A 27,972-nucleotide genomic window follows, 5' to 3' on the forward strand; every position below is an offset into this window, starting at 1 on the left:
GCTACTGCTGCTCCTAGCGGTTTCACTCTCTCTCTCTTCTGCTTCTCTCTCTCTCTCTTGCAGATTTGGTTTGGTGTTGGTGGGCAGTCCTCATTCCTTCTCCAACCCCTTTCACGCCCAAAACAAGTTTCCATCCTCTGGATTTCCGCTCGGTTCCTCTCTCAGATTGAAGTTCTTGGAGAGCATTTTGGCTGTTTTCCTTTGATGGGTCTTGGTCTTTAGTTGGTCTTTCTTCTGGTGAGGATCTTTCAAAGAGAGAGAAGAAAGAACTCGAGAAGGATGGCGGAGCAGCCTGAAGTGTTGGAGGCAGTTCTGAAGGAAACTGTGGATTTGGTAATGGATCTAAGGCTAAAAATTTTCAGGCTTTTGTTGTCTCTAGCTTTGCTGATGTTCTTTTTTCCTCTCATATGGGGGTCGTGTCTGTGGTTTTTTGTTTTTTCGGGTCTGAAGATTTGGTTCTTGCAGGAAAATATACCCATTGAGGAAGTGTTTGAGAATCTGAGATGTAGCAGAGAAGGTCTCACTACTCAGGCAGCCGCGGAGAGGCTTGCCATTTTTGGTCAGAATAAACTTGAAGAGAAAAAGGCATTTACATGATCTGTTGCTACATTATACCCAGTTGTTCTCGTTGTCTGGTGATCTCCCTCCTGTTTTTGTTCCTTAAATTTTTGTACTTTGTGATATGTACCAGGAGAGCAAGTTGTTGAAGTTTCTTGGTTTTATGTGGAATCCTCTGTCATGGGTTATGGAAGCTGCTGCAATTATGGCCATTGCTCTTGCAAACGGAGGAGTGAGTAGTTGCTTTTGAGTTGTATTATTTGTGCCTTATTGTCCAGTTTTTTTTTTGAAATCTTGTCCTATTATTTGTGCTTTGCCTTTTACAGGGAAAGCCTCCGGATTGGCAAGACTTTGTTGGTATTATCACTCTGCTCGTGATCAACTCAACAATCAGTTTCATCGAGGAAAATAATGCAGGTAATGCCGCAGCTGCTCTGATGGCCAGCCTGGCCCCCAAAGCAAAGGTAAATTGGTTTTTTTTTTATGTTGATTCCCTCAGTGGAAAGGTGCTGATCGGTGTTTTCAGAATATTCTTTGCTGAATCAATTTAAATTTGAGCGTGTTAAAGGTTCTTCGCGACGGGAGGTGGAGTGAGCAAGATGCCGCTGTTTTGGTTCCTGGTGATGTAGTTAGTGTCAAACTTGGAGATATTATCCCTGCTGACGCCCGTCTACTTGAGGGAGATCCGTTGAAGATTGACCAGGTTGGATATTTCTGCCATTAGTTACTCTATATTGAATGAGATGCGCGTCTTCTTTGATGAAGTGATTTTGCTGTTGAATTTGCAGTCTGCTCTCACCGGTGAATCTCTTCCAGTTACTAAGGGCCCTGGAGATGGTGTCTATTCAGGGTCTACTTGTAAGCAAGGAGAAATCGAAGCAGTTGTTATCGGCACTGGTGTTCATACTTTCTTTGGGAAGGCTGCTCACCTTGTTGACTCCACTAACCAAGTGGGACACTTCCAAAAGGCAAGAAGATAAAGACAGAATTCATCTTTATATACTAATAAATGTGAATTAACTCATCTTGTACTGGTGATTTTGCAAAGGCTTGCTTTGATGGGTGCATTGAGTTCTTTTCTGATAATCAGTATTGATATCTTGTAGGTTTTAACTTCGATTGGGAACTTCTGCATATGCTCCATTGCAGTGGGGATGATAATTGAGATTATTGTCATGTACCCCATTCAAGATAGGAAATATCGTCCTGGAATTGACAATCTTCTTGTGCTTCTTATTGGAGGTATTCCGATTGCCATGCCTACTGTTCTCTCGGTCACGATGGCCATTGGTTCTCATAGACTCTCTCAACAGGTTAGTTGAGGTCTTCTACTGGATCTTATTTCAGAGGTTAGATAGTTGATGTGGCTATGATGACTGGTTTCAGGGAGCAATCACCAAGAGAATGACTGCTATTGAAGAGATGGCTGGTATGGATGTTCTTTGCAGCGACAAAACTGGGACACTGACATTGAACAAGCTCACGGTTGACAAAAGTTTAGTTGAGGTCGGTTGAGGGTTTTGTTGGATGCCGTTCACTATGTTGGGGCATTTCATTCAGCATTGGCCATGTCTGAATCCATTTCTGAATCTATTGCTTGAACATGATACTAGGTTTTCGCAAAAGGAGTAGATCCAGATACTGTCATTCTGATGGCAGCTCGAGCTTCCAGAACGGAAAACCAAGATGCCATAGATACTGCTATAGTCGGGACGCTGGCAGACCCGAAGGAGGTGAGTTTTATATGTCAAGCTGCTCATCCATATCTTTCTCGGTACCTTTTTAGTTACCGACTCTTAATCTTGTTCTCTTTTGCTGCTTATCTGTAAATCAAAAGGCCCGGGCTGGAATTCAGGAGGTACATTTTCTTCCCTTCAATCCCACAGATAAGAGGACCGCATTGACTTACATTGATGGTGAAGGAAGAATGCATAGAGTTAGCAAAGGCGCACCCGAGCAGGCGAGTTTACTTCATCATTGTATAGTTTTTTCCTTATCTCAACTTGATTGGGAGAAATTTATAGCTCACAATAAATTTGCCGAGCATGGCTTACGATAAATTATTCTCAGATTCTGAACCTGGCCCACAATAAATCGGAGATTGAACGTCGCGTCCATGCAGTGATTGATAAGTTTGCCGAGCGTGGCTTACGATCTCTGGCAGTAGCATACCAGGTTCTGCTCCTTGTTGAATTGACATGTTGGACGACAATTTGAAAGGATTTGCCCATATCTTCAGTTTTGTTGATTAGTCTGGTTTGATCCTTGTCATCCACTCAGGAAGTACCAGAAGGAAGGAAGGAGAGTCCTGGAGGCCCATGGCAGTTCATTGGTCTCATGCCACTTTTCGACCCGCCAAGGCATGATAGTGCGGAGACAATAAGTAGGGCTTTGAATCTTGGAGTGAATGTCAAAATGATCACAGGTATATTGGTAATTTTGAAGTAAAAATAATGCTCTGGCTTGCTGTTGCAAGAGGAGACCATGTGAACTTGGCTGAGTGTAAAAGTTGATCCACAGTGATAACTTCCTTTTCTTCCTGTTGTTAGACTACTTGTTGAATTTAAGTCCTTCCATTGTTGCTATGAGATCATGCATGAACTACTATGGGTCTGCTGTAGCTGACTATAAAAATACGTGGCATTCTGTGTTTCAATTGCCATATAGAAGTTCTCTGTCAAATATCTCGTGGAAGCCCAAAATAGGACCCTGTGGAAGTTTCTCTCCTTGGATGGGGGTTGATGCGTAGAGTTTGACTCTAGTGCTGGGGCTTTTGTGACGATGTCCTTGTTTGAAGTACCATCATGCCTTTTCTTTTGCTATTATGCAGTCATTCGTTCTTTCATCTGCAATACTTTCAGTTTATCTGACATTATGCTCTCATGCATGTTGACCGCCGACCCCAACTAGTTTGGGATAAAGGTGGTGTTGATGTTGATGTTGGTGTTGGTGTTGATGCTCTCATGCATGTGAATCTGGTTCTTACCGTATTAAAATCCCCGTTGTACTTTCAGTTTCCTCAATGGCAACAGATGAGCAAGTGGTGCTGATTCTTTTGTTGTTGCCTTGCATCAGCTTTCAATTTGTTTGTCTTCGTTGCTAAACTCCAGATATTTTGTCAGGGGATCAACTGGCAATAGGAAAAGAAACTGGTCGCCGCTTGGGAATGGGAACCAACATGTATCCTTCATCAGCTTTACTAGGGCAGGACAAGGATGAGTCCATTGCTGCGTTACCAATTGATGAGCTCATAGAAAAAGCAGATGGCTTTGCTGGTGTTTTTCCTGGTAAATACTCTCTGCGCACGTGCGTGCATGTTTTCTGACTTAATTGCTATTTTTTTTTTTTTTTGGCTTTTGCGGTAAGCTACGTGCATATAGGTTGGCTGCTACGCATTGCGTGTTTTAACATTTCGTGCTTTAGAACACAAATATGAGATTGTGAAAAGACTTCAAGCAAGGAAACATATCTGTGGGATGACTGGAGATGGGGTGAATGATGCTCCTGCTCTTAAGAAGGCTGACATTGGAATAGCCGTTGCTGATGCAACTGATGCTGCCCGCAGTGCTTCTGACATCGTCCTCACTGAACCTGGCCTTAGTGTCATCATCAGTGCTGTTCTGACTAGTCGGGCAATCTTCCAAAGGATGAAAAACTATACTGTAAGCATATACCTTAAGAACGTGTTTTTTTGACTCATTGATGTGATTTGTGAGATTCTCTAGTCTCTGTGTATTAGATCTTTCTTTTCAGTAGTTACACTCATTCCTTTTTGTTTCTTATGTTTAACAGATCTACGCAGTCTCTATAACAATTCGTATAGTGGTGAGTAGTTATAATTTTTCCTTCTGATGCTGGAAATATAACAAATTCTTGTCATCATCCTAATATCCAGGGTCCCTCTTTGATCTTGTGACAGCTTGGGTTTATGTTGCTTGCCCTCATATGGAAGTTTGACTTTCCACCTTTTATGGTGCTGATTATAGCCATTCTGAATGACGGTTAGCTCACTCTCACTCTCTCTGATCGTTGTTGAAATTTTTTTTCTGCATTCTTGTCCAATCTTTTGTAGATATATCCATTCTTTTACTCTAGTTTACTGTAATGGTGAAACTGAAATGCCCTTTTCATCTCTCTAATAGATTAAACTATTAATCTGACATTTGTGATACATGTAGAAGCATTCCTACCTTCCATTGTTTCCTTGATTTTCTTGTTTAATAAAATTTATCGTTTAATTTTCAGGTACCATTATGACAATTTCAAAGGACAGGGTGAAACCCTCTCCTCTCCCAGACAGCTGGAAGCTAGCTGAAATTTTTACAACCGGCGTTGTCCTCGGCAGTTACCTGGCAATGATGACAGTTATATTCTTCTGGGCAGCGTACAAAACAGATTTTTTTCCGGTGCATTCACCTGAATCTGTATTCTTGGATCCGAAACCTTTATGCTTATGGAAAAAGCAAGCTTTGTTGTTAAAATCTCTTTTCCCGACACGTGCTGGAAGTGATATCATTTGGAATCCATCCCTTCTCTTCGAATGCATTTTGTTTGACAGAATGTCCAATGAAAGTTTTGTTATCACACCAGAGCATGGTTGCTCAGGAGTATGAGAAATTTTTTTTGGACTATCTGCCACCTGCAAAACTTGAGGCCATATATTCATTATCCTTTATAATTTGCAGAGAACCTTCGGGGTAGCAACTCTGGAGAAGACTGCGCATGATGACTTCCGGAAACTTGCCTCTGCAATATATCTGCAAGTGAGTATAATCAGTCAGGCCCTTATATTTGTTACGCGATCGAGGGGCTGGTCTTATTTTGAGCGTCCCGGATTACTGCTTGTAGCGGCTTTTCTAATTGCTCAGCTGGTGAGTCATATCCCGATCACTCTTGAGCTGTTTTTTCAGAAACTGTTTTACCGGAGTAGAGCAGCTATTCATGTCTTCCATACTGCGCAGATTGCTACTTTGATTGCTGTATACGCAAATTGGAGTTTTGCTGCAATTGAAGGAATTGGATGGCGTTGGGCTGGCGTGATCTGGCTTTATAACATAATTTTCTACATCCCGCTAGATTTAATAAAGTTCTTCACACGCTATGTGTTAAGCGGGCGGGCTTGGGATCTGGTTATTGAGCAGAGGGTATGAACTTCAGTATTGGTTTACAATGTGTTGTCTCTGGGTGTTGCATTCTTATTAGTATCTTTCTTTGTTTGATCTTTCCTCAGATTGCGTTCACGACGCAAAAGGACTTTGGAAAGGAGCAGCGGGAGCTTCAGTGGGCACATGCTCAAAGAACGCTGCATGGTTTGCAACCGCCCGATACTAAAATGTTTACCGGGGGTCCCCGTTTCAATGAACTCAATCACATTGCTGAAGAAGCGAAAAGAAGGGCTGAAATTGCTCGGTAAGTGAAATCTTAGAGATTAGTCTCTCGGTGATGTGAATTCTGTCTTGAACTTTTAGAGGTTGTTTACTTTGCCTCTCAATATTTTCCCTCATCTTCGCTGCTTCTGCAGGTTGAGAGAACTTCATACCCTGAAAGGTCACGTGGAGTCGGTGTTCAGACTGAAGGGCCTTGACATTGAAACGATCCAGCAAGCCTACACTGTCTGAAGGAGAGTCCCCAAAGGCACGGTCCACCGTCTGTACTTCAACATCTGATCTGAGACTAAGGCCTTGTAATTAGCATGTCATGAGTAGTTATGATCTTCATTTCTGTTACCATATCCAATCTTCGGCACTTCAGCTGCTTCGCCGGACTTCATCTATTTATATTTTTGGTTTTTTAGTCAGCAAAAATCCCGAAAGATGAGTGGAAATCAACTTATTTTTTACGTGCTAATTAGTGAGACCTATATCATTCAGTGATATTATTAACGGCTCATCATGTTACTGCTTCCCCTAAAGATTAGTTTTTTGGTGGACGACTAAGAGCTGGTCTTCAACACACTTTACCATTTGACGAGTTGGTTAATCTTCATATCACAGTAAATAGAATTCAAAGAAAATTCGAGATTTTCTTCTTCTTTGGAATCGGCGATTCGAGATCCCATTGCTTTACTATGAAGATATGGAACCTGGCAAATGGTGCTGATGTTGATTATTTGCGTGGAACATTCACTTTGCAGTATTGAATATGCTGGTAGGATGGCTGCTCTATTGCGTTATCTGATCTTTGAACTGCTGCAAATTTTGCTCATTTTGTATTTTACTCGAAACGACCTGCAACTTCTAGTAGCAGCTGCTTTACCATAGACTCTGCCTATAAACTTAGTTGTGAATAATCAGGTGTATGCCCGAACGAGAAAGCATTCAGATCGGTTGGTTTGTGCCTTCCCCTCTGCATCGACAAATCTAGTTTACATGCGACGGTCTTTTACACGAGACATGAGCAAATGGCATTCATCTTACCTACTCCAAGGGCTCGACGCTACATTCTTTTCTCACGAATAGTTGTCGTGTCGAAATAGAACACAAGCATGAGCATTCGTGTGCGCTGTTCTACTGACTGAACGAGCTTTGATAATGGCGTGATTGTTAGGTGCAGCGAGGTGCAGAAAATGAGGATCATATGTCGCATGCTTTCTTTATGTGCTAAAGTTGACGGAGGCGATTCTTCTATTTTGTGTTATGGTGGTTGAAGTAGGTGAGCAAAACATTGTATGACGGAAAATTACCAAAAAAAAAAAAAAAAAAAATTCTGAACTTATTATAATTGTGTCAATACAATGCTAATTTTTTTTTGGCCTATTGAGTCCTAAACTTTTTACATTTGTGCCAATACAGTCCATCCACTTAATTTTGACCGGAACTCTTTAACGTGACGCGTCTGCTGCTGAGTAAACAATTTTAAACAATTTATTTTATTTTTTTTTTTTTTTTTGTATTCCTTCCTTTTTCTTTTTTGTGGGGACTATTGCCAGAGCTCGCCAGCCATTAGGCGAGGGCTGTGAAGTTGCCTACATTTAGGTGATGCGACCTCACCACATCTAGGAGAGGCAGGCAAGGCTTCATGGTCCTCGCCCAATGGCCGACAAGCTAGTTGCCTAGATCCGAGTGAGGCGACCTCGCCCACATTTTGGGGAGGCTAGGCGAGGTTTCGCGACACTCGTAGTCTCCACAAAAAAGAAAAGAAGGAAAATTAAAAAATAAAAATATTGCTTGTCCATGTCATTGCTGATCGTGCCACGTCAAAGATTCTAGTCAAAATTTGTCGGATGGACTGAATTGACACAAATGCAAAATATTTAGAACTCAATTGGCAAAAAAAAAAAAAAAAGTTTAGGACTGAATTAACACAATTGCAATAGGTTTGTGACTTTTTCTTTGATAATTTTTCCAATTGTATGATGAATGTACTTAAACCACTACATTTGGGTGTTTCCGGGGGCTTTTAGCATGTAAACTTTGGCTTCTCTTGCCTAACTTTTTCAAGGAAGATTACATGATCAATCAATCCTAAACTTATCGTACGGATGCCAATTCAATTCTAAACTTTCTAGTTTTGCCAAGTCCTAAACCTTTATGCGAAATTTCAATGTAGTTCTTTTGACCAATTTTTGCTTGCTCGTCCTACATGGCACATTACAACGTTAGCGATTTTCGGCGAAAATTGGCTGAAAGGACTATATTAGAATTTCGGGCAAAGCAAACTTAAAAAACTTAGGAATGAATTCGCATTAGTACGATATATTTAGGATTGTTTGGACAATTTCCCCAACTTTTACAAGTAACATCAATGCTCTAAAAAATATCCTAAAACGGTATAAAATACCTACTATTAAAAATTTAAGTCAAATTGTCGTTGTGTTTATTAAGATTGGAAGAGGCAGATGTTGAACTACCTCACAACAAGGCAAACTCACAGGCGTTTCAAGCCATCTTTCCCTGGACATATAGTTGCCGTGAAGTTACAGTCAGTATCAAAAGTCAATTCTGAATGCCAGAAGTCTAAAAGCTTCTCTAAATACAAAATAATCTCTGAATATAGCTATCAGCTCAGCAGTCAATTTACTTGACCACTTACACCTTCACTATAACTGTTGCAAACTTGCAACAATGTTCCCTGATGATATTTGAGCATCCGTCATCACGTGATACAAAATGAGCTAATAATCTTGTAGGAATTAGCTTAATGGGATGAAATTCTTTGGTTTGTGCTAATCTGTTCTGTAAAGATGTCCAATTCATAAACGGTTGTGCGTATAAAGCCAAGTCACTGCATAAAATAGTCACAAGGTTTACAGTATCTGGACTGGAACTGCATCTCTCTATAGCTAGGGCTATCTCAAAACAAATTACTACCAATATGTAAAGAGGCCTATTTTTCAATGAGATGAATGTGGTAATGTGATCCTCTGAGATCACCATTCAGACATGAGTCTGCTCATGTTGCTTCATTTCTATGTCCACTTCAGGGCTAACAACATCTGTTCCTTTATACTTGTACCACCTCGCACATACTAGAAAGTACACCAAGGCCAGAAACTCCAATACAGCAATCAGGTAATAGAAATAGTCCAACCTTCCCTTATTCAGATTCTCCGGCAACCAGTTCCCGCCTTCTGCTCCTTTCGTGTTCTTGTGGACGATTGATATGAGTAGGCTGCTCAAGTAACTTGAGCCCGCCATGCCACAATAGTACAGAGAACCTGCAATGCTCCTCATGTTCTCGGGGAACTGCTTGTAGTAGAACTCGATAAGGCTGATCGATGCGAATGCTTCCGTTAGGCCTGCAAGCGTGAACTGAGGGATTAACCACAAGGCTGACATCGATGAGATCTCGCCTCGTCTGGGATAAACCCCAAGAGTGGGCTTCGTCAGAGCTATTGACCTCCGGCGCTCTTCCACTATGGCGGACACCAGCATGGTTAGCAAGCCAAGAAACAAGCCGATGCCCATCCTCTGGAGGAGTGTGATGCCACCTGCTTTCCCCGTAATCCTCTGGAGGAATGGGACGATCAGTCGGTCGTAGATGGGTATGAAGATTGTGAGGCTCAACATCAGGAAGACGACGTACGATGCGGCTGGGATCTTGAAGCTGGTGTTCCCGAGGCGTCTGTCCATTTGAGTGGCCTGGAAGACTGCATAGGTTTGTTGTTGGACGATGACAAGGTAATAGATTACTCCTGCCACCCAGATGGGCAGCACTCTTATAATACATTTCACTTCCTCCACTTGCTGCAAGGTGCAAAGTCTCCATGGATCAGCCGACGATCCATCCGGCCTTTTCTTGTCTTCAGCTGTCACAATTGCTGCTTTGTCGAGGCACCTGATGAGAAAAAAGAGCTAATTAAGCTTCGTCTCCGAACACGATCACAGATCCAGCATGTGTGATGCGGGCTCATTTTCAGTACCTGAATTGATCTGTGTAAGAAAGCTTGGAGTTGATTGTTTTCGGAGGAATATAATTATGAAGAGAGAGCCAGGGTTGCTCAGGTGATGGAAGTCGGCTTTTCTTAATGGCCACAGCGATGACCTGCGCTACACTTGTTAGTGGACTACCTTGAGCTTTTACTTTCACATATATCTTCGAACCCATGAAGAAGACTGCACATGATATGAGCATCAGAATCGCTGGGATCAATAACCCGACCGTCCAGCTCACGTTTGATTGCACATACACGATAAGCGTCAAGGCGACCATCTGCGCGAATGTGAAGGTGAAGAAGTACCAATTGAAGAAGCTGTTGATCCCTCTCTTTCCTGATTCGGTCCCCGGATTGAATTGGTCGGCTCCGAATGCTAAATTGCAGGGGCGGACGCCGGCTGCCCCAGAAATCAGCAGCCCGAACCCAGTAATTAGGAAGGCCATCTGGCCGGCTGTTGGTCCGACGCATGTGGTGTTGTTGCCACAGTCTGGCGGATGCAGATTCTTGATTGCTGCTGTTAGTTGTATCACTTGCAAGCCCTAATTGAACAAGGCAGTAAATCAGCCGCATTCGGACAGCAACTTGCCTAAACAAGAACCCTAAATCCGGCACCACGAACCATATTGTAGCTGCTACTGCCTACTGAGAGTGAATCAGATCAGAAACAACATGCTTAAACAAGAACTGTTCATAGTTCTGACACAGTGTCTGCTCTGGACTAAACAAGGAACTACTCGCTAGCCACAATATCAACATGAGAGATCAAGAAGAGGTAGAAATGAGTTACCAGAAAAGAAGCGACTGTACAGAAGCCAAGGGTCTTGAAGCGGCCAAAGTAGGTGTCGCACAAGAAAGCACCGACCAAGGTGGAGAAATTGGTGGTGCCATTGAAGATGTTGATGACGTTTGCGGCTGTGATGCTCTTCAGGTTGAACACAGTGGTGAGGTAGATCAAGAGGTTGGCCAAGGTCCCAATTGCTCCCAGCTTCTCGAAAGTCTCATTTCCTGAGAAGTTTTTCCCAGTTTCGTCCACATGGACAGTATTAAATTACAGTTGACGAGGAAGAAAAAAAGCAATCTCTCATGGGTCTGAACAAGAAGAGACTCTTTGTCTTTGGGGTCACCTATGATGAAGGGCATGGCCTTCCATCCTCTGTAGTTGATGATGGCCTCTTCTTCGCCTGCGACAGCTTTTTCCTCCATCTCCATTTCCTTGGTGCCGCCATTGACGAGCTTGTGCTCTGTCTCTGTGGCTTCCCCATTAGTGTGGCGGATGTTCTGTGCTCTCTCGTTTTCCCTCTCCTCCTCCATCCTTTTTGCTGGATGTGCCCATTGTCTCCCCGTCCTCCGCTGGGCTTTGTAGTGTTGCACACTGACCAAATGGTCAATGTGAACGGGAGAAATTCATTTAATAATATGGGTGGAGAGCAAATTTTCATGCCACTTTCTAATCCCACCTGCCAAAATTTATTCTTCCACTCCCTCCTGAGTCTTTGATTGGGAGAACGAATGCCATCTCTCTCTCTGGAAAATTCCCAAACTCTGTTTTGGAGGATTCCATCACTGTACAGTCCAGTGAGACATGTCTCCTTTTGAATTTTTTACACTGTAATTGATTTTGTCCACAACGTCAACAGCAAATTATGACTATGGCCATATAATGTAACGAGTGAGCGTTCATGACACGGTCCAATCTGAAAATTTAGGTGTGTTCAGTAGCTTTTGGGGGCCACACCTGTCGTCATTGCTGACATAAGAGTCCACAAAGGCGGGGTTGAAACGTCCGAGTGGGGGAGTAAAAAAAAGACCAAGAAAACAACCAAGTCATCATCACAAGGCTAGCGAAAATGCCCTGGATTTGATATTGTAACAGAGCAATACCAGGAAGCCTCCCCAAAAGTCTAAATCCTATCATTGTTGGAGTCAACATGTCACTCGGGTCTTGCTTTTAGAACCGATGTTGAAGTCCCCCTCCCCGTGATGCAATCCAACCAACAGTCCAACCAATTAGCTTTCCTGCGTAACACGTTCGCCTCATGAAAAGGCAGATACGTCACAGGAAACCTCACGGGTGTACGAGGAGAAGACAGAGAACCTTGTTCTGTTCTGTCTGTGAAGCACAGTGGTTTGGAAACTGATCTCTCTTTCTCACTTAAAAGCTTCAATAAGTTCTGGAATCTGTTGATTGAAGACCAACTTTTTCTATTTTCCTTTCCCGACAGGTTTCTTTCTGCTCAGCTAATTGTTTTAGATTACCCTGTTTCATGCCGAGAATTACGGTGGCGACCATTTTATTCTCTTCCAGCGGGTTTCGGTTGAATGTTTCTTTAAGCTTGGAGGCTTGAGATTTATGACTCAGAATTGTTGTGATGAAGGTAATGGTGGGCGAATTTTGTCATCGCAAATTCTCTTCATATTTAAAATCAGGTGAGCAAGGAGCTCGCAATCTCTAATGAACTATTTTTAGTAACTTGATCAAATGTTAGGAACGCCGAATCTTTAAAGAGAAAAAATAAAAAAGAAGATAAGTGAATTTTTAGATGGAAAACCCTTTCAAAATGAAAAAAACCACGGTATCGTAGTAGGAAATCTCTTCAATATCGGTGTTAGTATTGGATTTACAGGTTTCGGGGTAACAACTACAAAATATACTGCCATAATATATAGCAGGATTGTAAGGTATACCTGATCATGTCATTAGTAGCCGTAAAAAGCTTTATTCTCTGTTAAAATTGTATGTGTGCTATAAGAAGTAAAAGCTACGAGATATATGCTCCGTTTGTTTCGTGGAAAATATGGCCTTCCCGGAGAATGTTTTCCGGGAAGTCATTTTCTAGGAAAATGAGTTCCTTTTCCGATGTTTGGCAAAAACTTGAAAAAGTTTCAGAAAATATTTTTCACCGTTTGGTAAGGAAAATTCGTCTTATTTTTTTCTTCAAAATAGACTATGGCGCTCACTTCTTTTGAAGTCTCCTCTCTCTCTTAGCTCGGGTTTCTAGAGAAAGAGAGAGAAACCCCAAAGGAGAGAGGTGTTGCGCAAAGGAAGCGTGAGGCGACGGTGCTCGGAGCTTTGGCGCCGCCTCGGCTTGCGATGCTGCCGGCGTTCACAGGTAAGCAGGTGGTCCCCATCGATTGTGCCGCGGAGATCTCGCAGCTCCTCTTGGAGGCCACCCTCGGCGGCGCCCCAGAATTGGCCGTCGAATGCCTTGTTGACCCACTCGTCGACCCCAACTACGTCGAGGCGGTGAGCCTCAAGACCGGGAAGGCCGACGTTGTCCTACCCGTCGAGTCCGTCGCCGAGCTCCGCGTGGAGCACAAGGAGTTCAAGACGGATGTCATGGCTTTGTTCTTCGCTATAGCTTTCCTTGCTTGAGGCCGGAGCCACCGGCTACAATCGTGGCTGGCGACCAGCTGTGGGGGAAGAAGGAATATTAAAAAAAAAAAGAGACAAAAAAAGAAAAAAAAAGAAAGTAATTAAAAATAAATTTTATCCGAAAAAAATAAAATTTTTGAATTTTGAAAAAATAAATAAAAAACGAAAAGAAAGCAAAAAAATAATGAAAGAGAAAAAATAGTTGAAAGAGAGAAGGAATGAAAAGTGTGGAAAATGTTTTCCTCTTCTCAAAATGAGGAAATCATTTTCCTTAGTTTTAGAAGGTTTTTTTTTTTTTATAGGAAATTTTTTTTCGTTGACCGCTCATTTTCCGCCCCCCAAACACAGGAAATTGGGGAAAATGTTTTTCGGAAAAATATTTTCCGCAAAACAAACAGAGCCATAATATTATTTTTTTTTCTATCAAACTCCACAAACTCCATCAATATCTCACTTGAAGTCCGATATTCGAAAGACCAATAATCTTTTATAGTTTTCACTCATGTTTGTAACTCAAATTATCCACACTAACCACGGAAGCCAACTGAGGCAATTTATAACCTCGATTTCTCAGTATGATAACCATTGTAAACCTATATGCTGGATTTTCTGCACAAACAATCTTCTCTAATGACAATATCCCATCTTCTATTAGCCGACAAAATTGGGTTACTTTGACTATTGTGCTTTGTCCTTGAATGAAATACTGGATTCTTTGCAAGCCAAATACTTGAGCACCTCTCTGGTATCTTAATAGCCACTTCACAGCTTCTCAATGCTTTATTCCTGGATTAGCCATGTATCTGCTCACAACTCCCACTGCATAACCTATGTTTGGATTGGTACACACCACATAATATATCAATCCGTCAAAAACTAACGCATAAGACACCTTAGCCATATACTCCCGCTCTTCATCTGTCTTTGGCGACCACTTCGAGAGAGATTGAAGTGAATCCCAAAAGGAGTACTCTAGGCTATGCATTACGAACTTCGAATCGTCTCAACACATTTTCATTGCACTTTTCTTGAGATAATTTTAGAATTCTCCAGATCTATCTCGCGTGATCATCATATTAAGAATCTAATTCGCTGCTCCCAAAGCCTTAATCTTAAACTCTTTTAACAATTGTTGTTTGAATATATTGATCTCCCTTATGCTAGATCCCGTAATGAGCGTGTCATCCATATCAACATCAACATCACCTTAATTCCAAACTAGTTGGGGTTGGTGGTCGATAAACCCAAAAATAAATAAAATAAAAGCCGGACCAATTGAGGAAAAAGAAATAAATATATATAAATATATAAATATAAAAAAATATAAATATATATATAGGGAAAAAGGACTAAAAAGGACAGTTTGGAACATAGGAATTCTGTCCCACAATGCTAGTAGCTTTCCTCCACTCTGTCATAAGACAAACCGTACGCCAATCGATCTCCAACTTCATTGAATCTTGTTTTACTACTTTCCTCCAAATAAGTTTTGGTCGACCTCTTCCTTTCTTCATGTCATGCTCTTGGTAACAAACTTCTATTCTTATCGGAGCATCTAGGGATCTTTGAAGATTATAGCCAAACCATCTCAATTTATGTTCTCTCATCTTTTCTACCACCGGCACTACTCCAACTTTTCATCGAATATCTTTATTTCTTATATTATCTATCATTGTATGACTACACATCCACCTTAACATTCTCATTTCCGCTACTCCCATTTTATGCTCACGTTACCTCTATGCTGGCCAACATTTAGCTTTGTATAGCATTGCGGGCCTTACTACTGTTCTATAAAAATTTCCTTTTAGCCTAAGAGGGATTTTGCGATCTCACAAAAACCCCGATGCATTGCGCCATTTCATCCAACCCGCTTTGATTCTATAGCTTACATCATCATTAATCTCTCCCCCCTTTTGCAATATAGATCCTAGATATCTAAAAGCATCTTTCTTGGGTACCTCATGTCCGAGCATATTCACGGATTCTTGATCTCCTCCTCTTGCCATGTCGAACTCACACTTCATGTATTCGGCCTTACTTCGACTTAACGTAAATCATTTAGACTCTAACGTACTTCTCCATAATTCTAGTTTAGCGCCAATCCCAGCCCTTGTATCATTAATAAGCATAATATCATCTACAAATAGTATATACCACGGCACCTCATCCGGGATATCTTTTGTTAGCTCATCCATAACTAGGGCAAAAAGATAAGGACTCAAAGCGGAACCTTGGTGTAAGCCTACTGTGATTGGAAAAAAACTTGAAGTGCCATTACAAGCCTTTATTCATGTAGTAGCACCATCATGCATATCCTTGATTGCCTCTACATACTTTGAAGGTACTTTTTTCTTATCAAGAACCCACCATAGAACCTTTTTTGGAACCCTATCATGTGCCTTCTCGAGATCAATAACACCATATATATAGGTCATTCTTCTTTTCTCAATATCTCTCCATTAATTGTCGTATCAAGAAGATAGCCTCCATAATAGATCTTCCCGACATAAATCCAAATTGATTTACAGAGACCTTGGTCCCTATTCTTAAACGATGCTCAATAACTTTCTCCCACAACTTTATTTTATGGCTCATAAGCTTAATACCTCTATAGTTGGAACAATTCTGAACATCCCTCTTATTCTTGTACATAGGCACAAGCATACTCTTCCTCCATTCATCGGGCATCTTATTAATAATAACAAAATAATGTAGAAGCAATCAATTTTTTTTAAAATAATAACAGTGATCCATTTCACTTCTAGTGAATCATAAAAGTGTCAAATTTCTTGTAGCACTATCTAGGAGCCTTTTTCAATACACACATTATAACTTTCTTTTGTAGACACCTGAAAACCTTTGGGTTGTACCATATGAATATCCTCTTCTAAGTTACCATGGAGGAATGCAGTTTTTACATCTAACCGCTTTGAAGGGAAAATCTCGGTATAGTTTAATTCATATATTTTGTTGAAAACTTTTTACTAAAAATTTGACTTTGTACCTCTTAGTGCCATTTGGTTTTTCTTTGACCCAATACACCCTCTTGTTCTGTAATGCTAAGTTTTGCTCTTCTCGAGTGAATCCAACTCATCCGCATTGCTAACTCCCGCTTAATAGAATCTTTAACTTGCACTACTTTCGATATATGGTTCTTCTTTCACCTGGTACACTCACTTGTTATGTAATGCTAAGTTCTATCTCCAACTCATAATCTCTAACTTGCATTGCTTCCAAAATTTTTTCTAGTTCGCTAGCATTAGTCAAAAGCAAATAATGCAATGACGGAGAGTGCCTCTGTGCATGTTTATATGTTCTACTAGATCTTCTTAAAGTGGGTTTAGGTGTATGTGATTATTATTTTGATTTTTTTATTAGAATCTATAGTAACAATTTCAAGATTTCTTACCAGAACACTCTTTCAAACCCTCTCTACTTCAATCTTTCTAATCTCAACCATTTGTTTCTTCAAACTAGATTCTACCATAGATCTATCATTGTACAACATGTTTTCATTAAATGTCATATCAACAGTTCTTGTTATTTTTCTAGTTTGATCATCCCAAAATCGATAGCCAAACAATCAAAACCATATCAAATTAAAAAATATTTGTTTAGCTTTTGCATCAAGCTTAACTCCATTTTGAGAATTTATGTGGACATATGAAACATAACAAAAAATGTCAGATGCGTGATTATGATCTTCTTTCCACTCCATTCTTCTTCTAGTAGCTTGAAATCAAGTGAAATTGAATGTTCTGTATTGTTCAGATATGTTGTTGTGTTAATTGCATATGCCCAAAATATCTAGGGTAATCCTACATGCATCCTCATACTTTTTGCACGCTCTTGTCATCTAATTCCATTCTCTGCACCAAATCGCTTGAACTCATTGTTATCATACTCACCACCATTATTGGTTCCTTAGGCATCTAATCGTCAAGCTAGCACTACAAAAAAATAAGGATTTAGCCACGGATTTTACCACGAAAAATTGACCAAAATTCGTCGCTAAACTGATTTGCGACGAAAATTAGCAATGGAAAAATATTCGTTGCCAATTCGGCGTCGCAAAATTTAGCGACGAAAAAAAAAAATTCGTGACTAATTAGCGATGAATTTTGCGACGAATACCTATCCGTGGCTAATTAGCGACGAATTTTGCGACGAATACCTATCCGTGGCTAATTAGCGATGAATAAGTTTCGTCGCTAATTGGCCATGAATTTTCCGATGAATTACCCTCGGTGGCAAATTAGCGACGAAACTTATTCCTCGTTAGTTAGTCACGAATTTTCCCACGAAAATAAATTTCGTCGCTAAATTTAGCGACGAAAACACAATGTTTCGTCGCTAAATTTAGCCACGCCGCATTAGCTACGATTTTTTTTTTGTGGCAAAATTCGTCGCAAAACCCAATTTAGCGACGAAATTTTATTTTTTTCATATGATAAAATCATTTCTTTTACTTTTCGATTTTAAATTTAATTAAAATAAAAATTAATTTCTGTAATTTTATATTTAACATTGATTAAGCACTTAATAATATCACGGTTCCGTAGGAGTCGGCGGGTTCCTCGGGTGGGGTCAACTTAACGGGTTCGGGTCGCAAGGCTCACGGTTCCACGATCGGCAGCAGCTCATGGAACTCCTCAGGAGTTGGAGGGTCGTTTCTGCTGGTATCCTAGAAGCTGCAACAAGAAATATTTGCTCATTGAAAGGGGTCCTCGGATAATATGGTAGCAGAAATATGAGGTTATTGATCAATGGTGCGAGAAAATATATAAATTACCATGGAGATCCATTGTGGCATTGACTTACCAGATAGTAACTGATGGATCCATTGTCCGCAATTATCCCCACAAGTGTCGCTTCCTTTTCCACAATTTGCAGCTCAGCCTTATGAGGATCAACAACAGGGGGAACAATTTCACATTCGCTTGCTGAGGAGAAAAGATTCAGGCGAGGTCCTTGACGGCTGACGTTATGGTTCCCTTTGACCATCAATATTTCATCTTCTTCAGCTTGCAGAGGTGTTTGGTGAGCAACATATTGCAGGGTGAAAAAGAAGACAAATTGAATCTGAAGTTATCCATTTAAATATTCCACCGAGAGTGCGTTCTTGAAGACAACACTATTTACACAACTCTTTTTAGAGCTCTCCAGGCACCAAGGTGAGGGTCTCGGGTTGATGGCGGTTGGAGAGGTGCGGCTGGGCCGCGAGGTGAGGGTCTCGGGTTGCAAGTTTCAGGTGGCAGCCAAGCCGAGCAGTGGCTACGTTGGTTCGGGTGGGCGTCGGGTTTACGAGTAGGGGGCTCAAATCATCGTCGCGGCGGGCTCGTCGTCAGATCTGTGGGTCTCGGCCAGCTCACGTGGTTGGAGGTGGCTGGGTAACGATGATCGATGGTGGCGGAGCTCAGGTGGAGGAGGGTCATGGGCGAAGGTCCCGGGTTTACGGCGACCAGGCGACGATCTTAGCTGGTTGCGGCTCGCGCGAGGCCGGCTGGCCGTGAGGCGTGGCTGGCGACGGGAGTGGACGGAGGGTGGTGGTGCAGGCTGTAGTCGTCGGGTGGAGGTGGGTCACTCGACTGAAGAAGAAAAAGAAAGGAAGAACAAGAAGAAAAAAAGGTAGAAGATGCAGAAGCGAGGAAGATGATGAAGAAAAAGAAAGAAGATGCAGAAGAAGAAAAAGAAAAGAAGATAAGGACGTCGTACCAGCAGATGAAGACGTCGTACAAGCAGGAGAGAGAGAGGGCAGGAGGCTTTTAGAAAGTAACGCCAAAAGAAAGATTAATAAGAGAAGAGACAGAAATGTAGCGACGAAAAGAATAATTTGTGGCTAATTTAGCGACGAACAAAACAATTCGTCGCTAATTTAGTGACGAAAAAGCTAATTCGTCGCTAAATTAGTGACGGAAAAAAACCTCGTCACTAAAATTTTCTTTTTTATTTTTATTTTTATTTATATGGTATTAGCGACGAATAATACATTTCGTCGCTAAATTAGCAACGAAAAAATTATTTTCGTTGCTAACTTGAACTATTTTCTTTTTTATTTTTATTCATAATGCTAATTTTGCGACAAGAAAAATTGTTCATCGCTAAATTAGCGAAGAAAAAGCTAATTCGTCGCTAATTTTATTATTTTATTATTTACTTTTATTTTTATTTATAGCATATTAGTGACGAAAAAATTAATTTCGTCGCTAAATTAGCGACGACAAAGTTAATTCGTCACTAAATTGAATATTTATTTTTTTTTATATTTATACAAAATTAGCGACGAAAAATATGATTCGTCTAATTTTAATATTTTCTTCCTTATTTTTATTCATAGTGCTAATTTTACGACGAAATTAACGTTCATCGCTAATTAGCGACGAACGGCAATTTTCGTCGCTAAGTTTTAAGAAGAGAATTTTCAACAAATTAGTCACGAAAAATGTGGTTCGTCGCTAATTAGTGACAAAATAGGTTTTCGTCGCTAAATAATAGCAACAAATTTGTGACGAAATTTGGCTTTCGTCGCTAATTAGTGATCAAAAAATTGCTCGTCGCTAATTATTTTTTATTTTTATTGTGATTTTTATTTATATCGTATTAGCGACAAAAAAGCTAATTCGTCGCTAAATTGACCATTTTCTTTTTTATTTTTATTTTTATTTTTATCATATTAGCGACGAATAATACATTTTGTCTCTAAAATTAGGGACGAAAATAATGATTCGTCGGTAATTTTAATATTTTCTTTGTTATTTTTATTCTAAGTACTAATTTTGCGACGAAAATCAACGTTCATCGCTAATTAGCGACAAACGTTGATTTTCGTCGCTAACTTTTAAGAGAAGAATTTGCTACAAAAAAAGATATTCGTCGCTAATTGGCGACGAAGCCCATTGTCGTCGCAAATTAGATTGCGACGAAATATTTTTAGTGGCTATTTTTGTCGCAAATTAGTGACGAATTATTTTTCGTGGCGATAGTCGTCGCTAATTAGCGATGAAATTTTTTCCGTGGCTATATTCGTCTCTAATTAGCGACGTTTTTGTTTTCGTGGCTATTATCGTCGCTAATTAGCGACGTATTTGTTTTCGTGGCTATATTCGTCGCTAATTAGCGACTAATTTTTTCGTCGCTATTTTCGTCGCAAATAGCGACGAATATTCGTTTTGTCGCTATTTTCCTCGGAAATTAGCAACGAATTTTTTCCGTCACAAATTTTTCGTGGCTAAATTCACATTTTTTTGTAGTGTAGTCTCATTCTCCACTTTAGCTTTTCATATTTTAAAAGTAGCGTGCACATCAAATTTATTTTTTAGAAAATAAACATATGCCTTCCCGGTGGAATCGTCAATGAATGCCACATAGTAGTGAGCCTCGGAGGAAATGTACGGGAGATGGCGCACACATCTATATGTATAATTTTATCTTTTGGTACTCTCACAATCTTCGAAAAAATGACATGTTTCTTCTTGCCCAGAATGTAATCTTCACACAGACTAATATCAATAGATTTCAGATCAAGCTGCTTTCCATTCAGATCAGGCTGTTTTCCTTTTGATGTTAATACTGTCATTCCCTTTTCGTTAACGTGTCCAAGATGGAATGCCACAATATGTAATCAGCTTCAGACTCAGCAACTACTACTGTTTCTCTACTACTCTCAGTGTTCCTGACTTTGTTACCTGTTCTACAACCAAAGCATCTTTAACTATTTTCTAAGAGCTATCCCCAAAAATAGTTATATATCTAGTGCTGTCCAATTGACTTTTAGAGATTTGAGATTTCTCTTAAGTTATGGAACATATATAACATCATGCAACTTCTATTGAAACTAGTTAGTAGTTTTTATATGAACATCACCCTTTCTTGTAATATGCAAAAGTTCTTCATCTTCAAGATAAACCTTTCCAAACTTTCTAGCAACCAAATTGTGCATTATTACCTTGCGCGAAGTTGAGTGAAACGACACACCTTAGTTCAAAACCAAGACTCAATCTTATTGTCACTGCTAAAAATTTAATCATCATTGTGAAATGTCTCTTGAAGAGTTGCATTCACGAATTTCTCTTCCTTTCCATTTTGATTTCTATACCGAGTTTTCTTTTTTGGGGCTCTACAGTCTCGTCTAAGAGGACTATTCTTTTTGCATTTTCAGCAAATTATTTCACCAAAGGGTCTCTATTTGCTTCTGTACTTTATCTACCATGGTAATGGTTTCATCCTTGTTGGTTGCTTCTCCCTCTGCTTTTGGTATTTATGGCAACACCCAAAAATTCACTTTAACTCTCTTCTGCGAATATTCTCGCTAAGAATCAAATTTAGGATTTCTTGAAGCTCTAATTTTTTTGACTAGATGAACTGCTCACTCGCTATAGTCATAGTAGCACTCTTAAATTTTAGGTAGAGAAGATAACAAAATTAAACCTTTTACCTCGTTATCGAATTAAATTTCCACCAAACTCAACAGAGTTGTGATCACGTTGAATTCGTTGATGTGATTTGTCACAAAAAAACTTTCATCCATCTTCAGATTGAAAAGACGATGCATGAAATGTATATTGTTCGATGGAGTAGGCTTCTCGTACATGTTGAATAAGCCCTCATCAAATCCATTGTTGTCTTCTCATTGGCGATGTCGAAAGCAAGGGTCTACGCCAATGTGAAACAAATCACACTCAAAGCTTGCAGAACTCACGATTCCCACCCTCCTTGCTTGATTGAATATGATTGCTCACTTGACAGAGGTTGATGAAAGTTCTTCTGATACAAGAGATTCTCGGCCTGCTTTTTTTAGAAAACAAAAGTCATTGTCATCGAACTGATCAATCTTCACCTTCCCCTCGTCCATATTTGGCACTCCCACCATTTCGCCAAATCAGGCTCTGATACTGGTTATTAGGAGCATGAATCTTTGAAGAAAAAAATAGAGAAGAAGATAGGTGATTTTTTATGTGGAAAACCCTTTTAAGATCATAAAGGGAAAATCACGGTTCCACACTAGGCAATCTCTTCACTGTTAGTATGACTATCAGAGTTACAAGTTTCAAGGTTACAACTATAAAAGATAATGGACTAGACAATGCCAAATGGACCCGTGGGCCCGGAACCGGCCCGTAGACCGGCCCGGAACCGGCCCGTAGACCGGCCCGGAACCGGCCCGTAGGCCGGGCCCACGGTTCCAACCCGGAACCGGAACCGGCCCTCAAGGGCCGGTTCCGGTTCGTAAATTGTTGGAACCGTCCCGGAACCGCCGGTTCCGGGCTGGTTCCAAACCGGTTTTAAAAAAAAAAAAAAAAGGGAATAGGTTTGATAAAAAGAGTAATTGGGCTTTGGAACCGGCGGTTCCGAACCAAAACCGGAACCGGCGGTTCCAAACCCGGAACCGGAACCGGCTCTTCAAGGGCTGGTTCCGGTTCCTCCCCTTTTTGGAACCGGAACCGCCGGTTCTCGAACCGGAACCGGCAGTTCCGTCGAACCGGCCCCCTCTATTAAATGGACCAATATATAGCAGTAGCCTAATGCATACATATGTTATGATAAAAATTACATGTATGCCATTAGCAACAATAAAAAGTTCTATCCTTACCCAAAAAAAAACAATAAAAAGTTCTATTCTCTGCTTTAATATGAAAATTACATGTAGTAAAAGCTCTTAACTTTAATACTACTTTTCTTTATCAAACTCCACAACTCCATCAATCAAATACATCATGGCCTTGCCCTCTTGCAATCGTTGCTCCGGACAAGCCTCTCCAGTTTGCATTTACTTAGACACTGGATTGGGAATTATAAGGGTGCGTATGGTAACATTTCTGCTTCTGGGAACATATTTAGAACAGAAACATTTTTTTGTGTTTTTGTTCCCGGCTACGATTTTTAAGAACAAAAACACGTTTGGCAAGTAAAAAAAAAAACATTTTTTTTACCAAAAGGAAGGATTTGCAACCGGCGGCCAGCAAGGGAGGAGGCCGCGATCGGCGGCGGCGGCGGGCGGTGGTGGCGAGCGGCGGCGGGAGGTGGCGGCGGGGCGGGCGGCGACGACGGCGGCAGCCGGCAATAAGTGGTGCAGCGGCGGCCGGTGACAAAGCGATGGCGGGCGGCCGGCGGCCGGGTGGCGGCCGGCGACCGGCGGCGGGGCGGCCGGCGGCCGCGTCAACTCCTCGCCGACGTTGGTGGGCTGTGATGGTTTGCACAAGCTTGCCCTCGAATTGTTTCCACAAAGTGTTCCGAAGAACAAGAAACAAGTTTTTTTTGTTCCTTAATTTTGCTTCAAAAGTGTTCTTTTTCTCAAAAATGTTCCTCGGAACACTTTTGGAACATTTTTTTATCATACGCGTTTCTGTTCCGAAAGTGTTCCCGGAACACTTTCGGAACAGAAACACTTTCCAGGGAGTGTTACCATACAGACCCTAATTGTCTCCAAATGGTGTGATGCATCAAACAAGAACTTTTTCCGAGTTCAATTTCTCCGGATCGACTTCAACACTGGTGCTAATGCCGCTTCCTTTGTACTTATACCACCTAGCACATACTATGAAGTAGCCTAAGTTCAATGCCTGCAATACACCAACCAGATAATAGAAATAGTCCAACTTTCCCTTGTTAAGATCTTCAGGCAACCAGTCACCATTTGCACCTCCTCCTTTTGTGACCTGGTGAACTATGGATATCAGCAAGCTACACAAGTAACTTGACATTGCAATCCCCACAAAAGAGAGCGACCCACCAATGCTTCTCATGTTTTCCGGGAACTGCTTGTAGTAAAATTCGACTTGAGCGATGATAGTGAATGCTTCAGACAATCCTCCCATCACCAGCTGAGGCACCAACCATAATCCTGACATAGAAGAAATTGCGCCTCTCCTTGGGTCAACCCCAATCGGCTCGGTCAGTCCCAAAGTTCTCCTTTTGTTCTCGACAATGGCTGATATAAGCATTGTGACCACGGCCAGGAACATGCCGATTCCCATCTTCTGGAGAAGTGTGATCCCGCCTTCTTTTCCCGTCAACTTCCTTAGGCGCGGGATGATCATCCTGTCGTAGATAGGAATCCAGATAGTGAGGGCGATCATCGAGAATATAATGTAAGTGGCGGCTGGAATCTTGAAGTTCAAGCTCCCGAGGCGTCGATCAGATTGAAGGGCTTGGAAGACCACGTAGGTTTGCTGTTGGACTAAGGTTATGTAGTAGATCATGGCTGAGATCCAAATGGGTATGACTCTGATCAAACACTTCACTTCTTCGACCTGCTGAATGCTGCATAGTCTCCGTGGATTGGCTGCTGATCCGTCACGGTTAATTTGGTCTTCTGGAGTGATGATTGCGGCTTTGTCTAAGAATCTGAAATCATCAGTGACTAATTCAAACGTTAAGAATATTGTTAGCCGTCTGATTCTGGTGTTCTTGTGGACCAGAACATGTTAGAAAACCCATCGCTCATTTAAATGGTTTTCTCGTGTTGCTTTTCCCGAGTGCCATGCCAATATATGTTTTCCGACGACTTTTGCGACCGAAGAAAGTGCCTGCTTTTTTATTCTCTGGGATCATGGATGTGGAAGATTGGTTCAACAATGCCCAAAATCATGTTCACATATCATTCATAATCACGCTGTTTAGTGCTAGCAGATCGGATATAGCTTGCTGCAACTAATTGTTAGGAGTTTAAACATTGCACGTTGATAGGACAAGACATGTCAGTTGGCTAGCATGGGATGTATGTTCTCCAGAATTGGTTTTAGGTGATGAAATTTTAACGTGCAGTCGCACTTGTCGTTTCTCGAAAGTATCTTTTTTCTGGGAACGAGGATAGCTTACAGCTGTATCATAAGAAGTATAAAATCCATTATAGATCGGGTTGTCTTATCTTATCTTATCTTATCTAACTACCATTCGTTTTTCAAAGGTTACTGTTCTATCTGCAAGTTCAACAGATATTGCACTTTGCAGACAATTCCTATTGCTGCTCAACACGGAAACGCATGAAAATGAAAGGCAAGATGAGAAAGCACCAACAAAAAACCTGAATTGTTCGGTGTGAGGGAGCTTGGAGTTGATGGAACTGCTCACAACATAGTCATACAAGGAGAGACATGGCTGGTCCGGTAACTTCAACTTCCTCTTCTTTATTGCTGCCACTATCACCCGTGAGGCGCTCGCCAGCGGACTACCAGCCGGCTTTACTTTCACGTAGATTCTCGTTCCCACGAAGAAAGCAGCGCATGACAAGAACATGAGGAAAGTGGGAATGGCCAATCCCCAAGCCCAACTCACGTCGGCTTGCACGTAGACGATGATCGTCAAAGACACCATCATGGCAAAAGTGAATGTGAAATAGTACCAATTGAAGAAGCTACTGATTCCCCTCTTTCCGGATTCCGTATTGGGATTGAACTGGTCAGCCCCGAAAGCCAGGTTACAAGGTCTAATCCCGCCACCTCCAATCACAAGCAGTCCAAACCCGCTGAGCAGAAATGCCATTTGCCCAAATGTCGGTCCACGGCACGAGCTGCTTGCCTCCGTCTCGCAATGAGGAGGATGCATCGTTGCTATGGCAGCTGTTAGGGTAAGTACGAGCATCCCCTGGAACATGAAATGGAATGTTAAATAGATCCTAGTTACATTTGTACACTTTCTTACTTGGAACATCATACAAGTGTACCATACAATGATGACATGCTAAATGTAAGTACCAGAAACGAGGACACCGAAGCGAATCCTAGTGTCTTGTAACGGCCAAAGTAAGTGTCGCAGAGGAAAGCTCCGAGCAAGGTGGCGAAATTGATGGTCCCATTGAAGATGTTAACGATGTTAGTAGCAGTGATGCTCTTCATGTTGAAGACTGTGGTGAGATAGACCAGAAGGTTGGAGGAGGTGCCGATCGTCCCGAGCTTCTCAAATGTCTCGTTTCCTGATATTTTTGGCATCCTTGCGTCATTTGTCATTTCCTTCATAATTCAAAGAAAACAGAGACATATACAGAAGCAAAAACCTCGCTTAGTAGTCACTCTCGTACCTATTACAAAGGGCATGGCTTTTATGCCGCCATAGCGAATCTCCCGGGCCGAAACACCATCCTCCTCCTTCTCCATGGCTTTGTCCATAGCGTTACTCCTCCTGTCCTCAATACAAAGCTAAGTAATTTATACTTCTATAAAATATCATGCGGTTCTTTTTGACAGTTTTCTTGTGTTTCCCAGGAATTCAATCTCTCCTTCCTGATTGGAAAGTTTGGTTTTTCATGAATTTTATACTTCGAAATCATTTGGCTGTCAATATTGACCGAGTCTACTTGCCTTAACGAAAGTCGTAGATACAGCTAAAGATTCTGTCGACTCATCATCCTATGTCTCATCCCTCGTTCGTCGGTTCAATTTATGCCATAACTAGAGTAGAGGGTGAGCTTTACCTGCTAGAAATTGGCTCTCATGGTTATGCTTAACGTAATGATTCCTCGAAAATAATTGTCCGGATAAGGAATTCCAGGAACTTAACCATAGAAAAAGGAGAGAAATTCTAGTCGTATAGAATCTGTACTAAAGACCAATTACGTGACGAGCATGAGAACGGGAACACTCGTTTGGTTCTTACTTAAAACCGATTCATTTTTCATGCCATTCTAATTTGGTATATACTCCGGAATACGATGTAATATCCTTGAGTTTCTTTACAACGTGACATGTCGAACCAAATGAACAAGGATCTGGTCAATGCAAAGATGTAACATGTGAAGCCACTCGACCATGTTAAGCAGTAGTTCATTCTAATGGTAATCTATCTCGGTTTTGTAATGTCAAGCATATTTGTCCTAGAGAATCTATTCATTTCAAATATTAAATTATGTCTCGAGTTTGAACCCAAAATCTAGCTAACAAAAAAAAAAAGGTTCATTTATATTTTATTGGGGAAGATAAGCATTATTATTCTTGACCGGTTTGACCGATCAAGATATGCTACTGAACAGCATTTTGATATTGGGCGCTACAGGATGGAAAATGAGGCACACATATATTATTGTTATTATGTTATTGTGGGCCCCAGAGAGTTAAAAAAAAAAAAGGGAAAAAGCCTTCGTAAGTTATATGTATATGCTTTGATAAAAAAAAAACAAAAAAAAAGTTATATGTATATGAAATTGTGGGGCCAAGTTTTGTCAGAGAGAGAGAGAGAGAGGCAAAATAAAAAGGGCGTGAGTTGCTTTTAGGTTACTTTTTCTCTGGACAAAAGAAAAGTGTGTGCAGAGCGGGGGCCGCACAATACAAGACCGAAGCCGCACAAGAGAAAAAAAAAAAAAAGGCGAAGAACAGCGGCGCGAGAAAGAGAAAAGAACGTAAGGGACGTTCGATTTGTGCCTTGTGAGTTTTTTTATATATCCAATTAAGTTGTTTATTTGTAAACCCTTTGGATTTGGATATAATTTAGGTGCGGGAAACACGAGTGTATTAAGCGATTATAACTGCGATTCTCCGATTATAGTAGATTGTTCTTGCTGGCTCTTTCGTGGATGTAGGTACCGATATTCCGGATGAACCACGTAATCTCCGATGTCCTTTATCGTTCTCGTTATTTCTCCTGGGCTTTCGTATTGACTTATTTGCAAAATCCTGATTAGTTTCTGCGCGTTTTATATTACAACACCAAATATGCTGAAAATACAATTCTT

At 41.0% G+C, this 27,972-nt stretch overlaps 3 protein-coding genes and 1 long non-coding RNA gene across 6 annotated transcripts; 2 read left to right on the forward strand and 2 right to left on the reverse strand.

Annotated features, from left to right (window-relative positions):
* On the forward strand, nt 1–6,588 carry LOC115734682 (plasma membrane ATPase 1). Its single transcript, XM_030665571.2, has 21 exons — nt 1–333; nt 466–585; nt 692–790; nt 885–1,022; nt 1,127–1,261; nt 1,347–1,526; nt 1,665–1,871; nt 1,945–2,064; nt 2,172–2,291; nt 2,396–2,518; nt 2,629–2,733; nt 2,839–2,983; nt 3,681–3,845; nt 3,982–4,220; nt 4,351–4,383; nt 4,478–4,559; nt 4,804–4,964; nt 5,244–5,429; nt 5,520–5,702; nt 5,789–5,967; nt 6,080–6,588. The coding sequence occupies exons 1-21, from the start codon at nt 280–282 to the stop codon at nt 6,174–6,176; spliced, it is 2,871 nt and encodes a 956-aa protein (XP_030521431.1). The 5' UTR covers nt 1–279; the 3' UTR covers nt 6,177–6,588.
* On the reverse strand, nt 4,400–26,428 carry LOC115729986 (protein NRT1/ PTR FAMILY 2.11-like). 3 transcript variants are annotated; one of them, XM_048283099.1, is made up of 6 exons: nt 26,326–26,428; nt 26,003–26,220; nt 25,333–25,892; nt 23,722–24,653; nt 21,134–21,135; nt 4,400–4,412 (listed from the first exon to the last, which is right to left on the reverse strand). In XM_048283099.1, exons 1-4 carry the CDS (start codon nt 26,411–26,413, stop codon nt 23,750–23,752), a joined length of 1,770 nt encoding a protein of 589 aa, XP_048139056.1. In that variant the 5' UTR covers nt 26,414–26,428; the 3' UTR covers nt 4,400–4,412; nt 21,134–21,135; nt 23,722–23,749. The 3 variants fall into 3 exon arrangements, with proteins under 3 accessions (XP_048139056.1, XP_048139055.1, XP_048139057.1); XM_048283098.1 differs by lacking the exons at nt 4,400–4,412; nt 21,134–21,135 and adding an exon at nt 23,105–23,120 and having other exon boundaries at nt 23,724–24,653; XM_048283100.1 differs by lacking the exons at nt 4,400–4,412; nt 21,134–21,135 and having other exon boundaries at nt 23,808–23,965; nt 24,040–24,653.
* LOC115734785 (protein NRT1/ PTR FAMILY 2.11-like) lies at nt 8,527–11,264 on the reverse strand. The gene is made up of 4 exons (XM_030665711.2): nt 11,059–11,264; nt 10,722–10,939; nt 9,920–10,473; nt 8,527–9,834 (listed from the first exon to the last, which is right to left on the reverse strand). The coding sequence occupies exons 1-4, from the start codon at nt 11,243–11,245 to the stop codon at nt 8,934–8,936; spliced, it is 1,860 nt and encodes a 619-aa protein (XP_030521571.2). The 5' UTR covers nt 11,246–11,264; the 3' UTR covers nt 8,527–8,933.
* Nucleotides 23,009–23,891, forward strand: LOC125316075. Its single transcript, XR_007199390.1, has 2 exons — nt 23,009–23,116; nt 23,720–23,891. It is a non-coding gene; the product is annotated as an uncharacterized LOC125316075 (long non-coding RNA).
* Nucleotides 26,429–27,972: the final 1,544 nt, after the last annotated feature.

Source organism: Rhodamnia argentea, chromosome 7 (assembly GCF_020921035.1).
Source record: "Rhodamnia argentea isolate NSW1041297 chromosome 7, ASM2092103v1, whole genome shotgun sequence".
In the NCBI taxonomy this organism is placed as follows: domain Eukaryota; kingdom Viridiplantae; phylum Streptophyta; class Magnoliopsida; order Myrtales; family Myrtaceae; genus Rhodamnia; species Rhodamnia argentea.

What these genes read in the sequence shown, in the direction of transcription:
- LOC115729986 (XM_048283099.1), bottom strand. Translation starts at nt 26,413, where the DNA reads ATGGACAAAGCCATGGAGAAGGAGGAGGATGGTGTTTCGGCCCGGGAG. An exon ending in AGCCATGCCCTTTGTAATAG is followed by an intron (nt 26,221 to 26,325) that starts GTACGAGAGTGA and finishes CAAAAATATCAG; the next exon opens with GAAACGAGACATTTGAGAAG. An exon ending in CTTCGGTGTCCTCGTTTCTG is followed by an intron (nt 25,893 to 26,002) that starts GTACTTACATTT and finishes TTCATGTTCCAG; the next exon opens with GGGATGCTCGTACTTACCCT.
- LOC115734682 (XM_030665571.2), top strand. Translation starts at nt 280, where the DNA reads ATGGCGGAGCAGCCTGAAGTGTTGGAGGCAGTTCTGAAGGAAACTGTG. An exon ending in ATCCGTTGAAGATTGACCAG is followed by an intron (nt 1,262 to 1,346) that starts GTTGGATATTTC and finishes TTGAATTTGCAG; the next exon opens with TCTGCTCTCACCGGTGAATC. An exon ending in AAGTGGGACACTTCCAAAAG is followed by an intron (nt 1,527 to 1,664) that starts GCAAGAAGATAA and finishes GATATCTTGTAG; the next exon opens with GTTTTAACTTCGATTGGGAA.
- LOC115734785 (XM_030665711.2), bottom strand. Translation starts at nt 11,245, where the DNA reads ATGGAGGAGGAGAGGGAAAACGAGAGAGCACAGAACATCCGCCACACT. An exon ending in GTACAGTCGCTTCTTTTCTG is followed by an intron (nt 10,474 to 10,721) that starts GTAACTCATTTC and finishes TTGTTCAATTAG; the next exon opens with GGCTTGCAAGTGATACAACT. An exon ending in TCTTACACAGATCAATTCAG is followed by an intron (nt 9,835 to 9,919) that starts GTACTGAAAATG and finishes TTTTCTCATCAG; the next exon opens with GTGCCTCGACAAAGCAGCAA.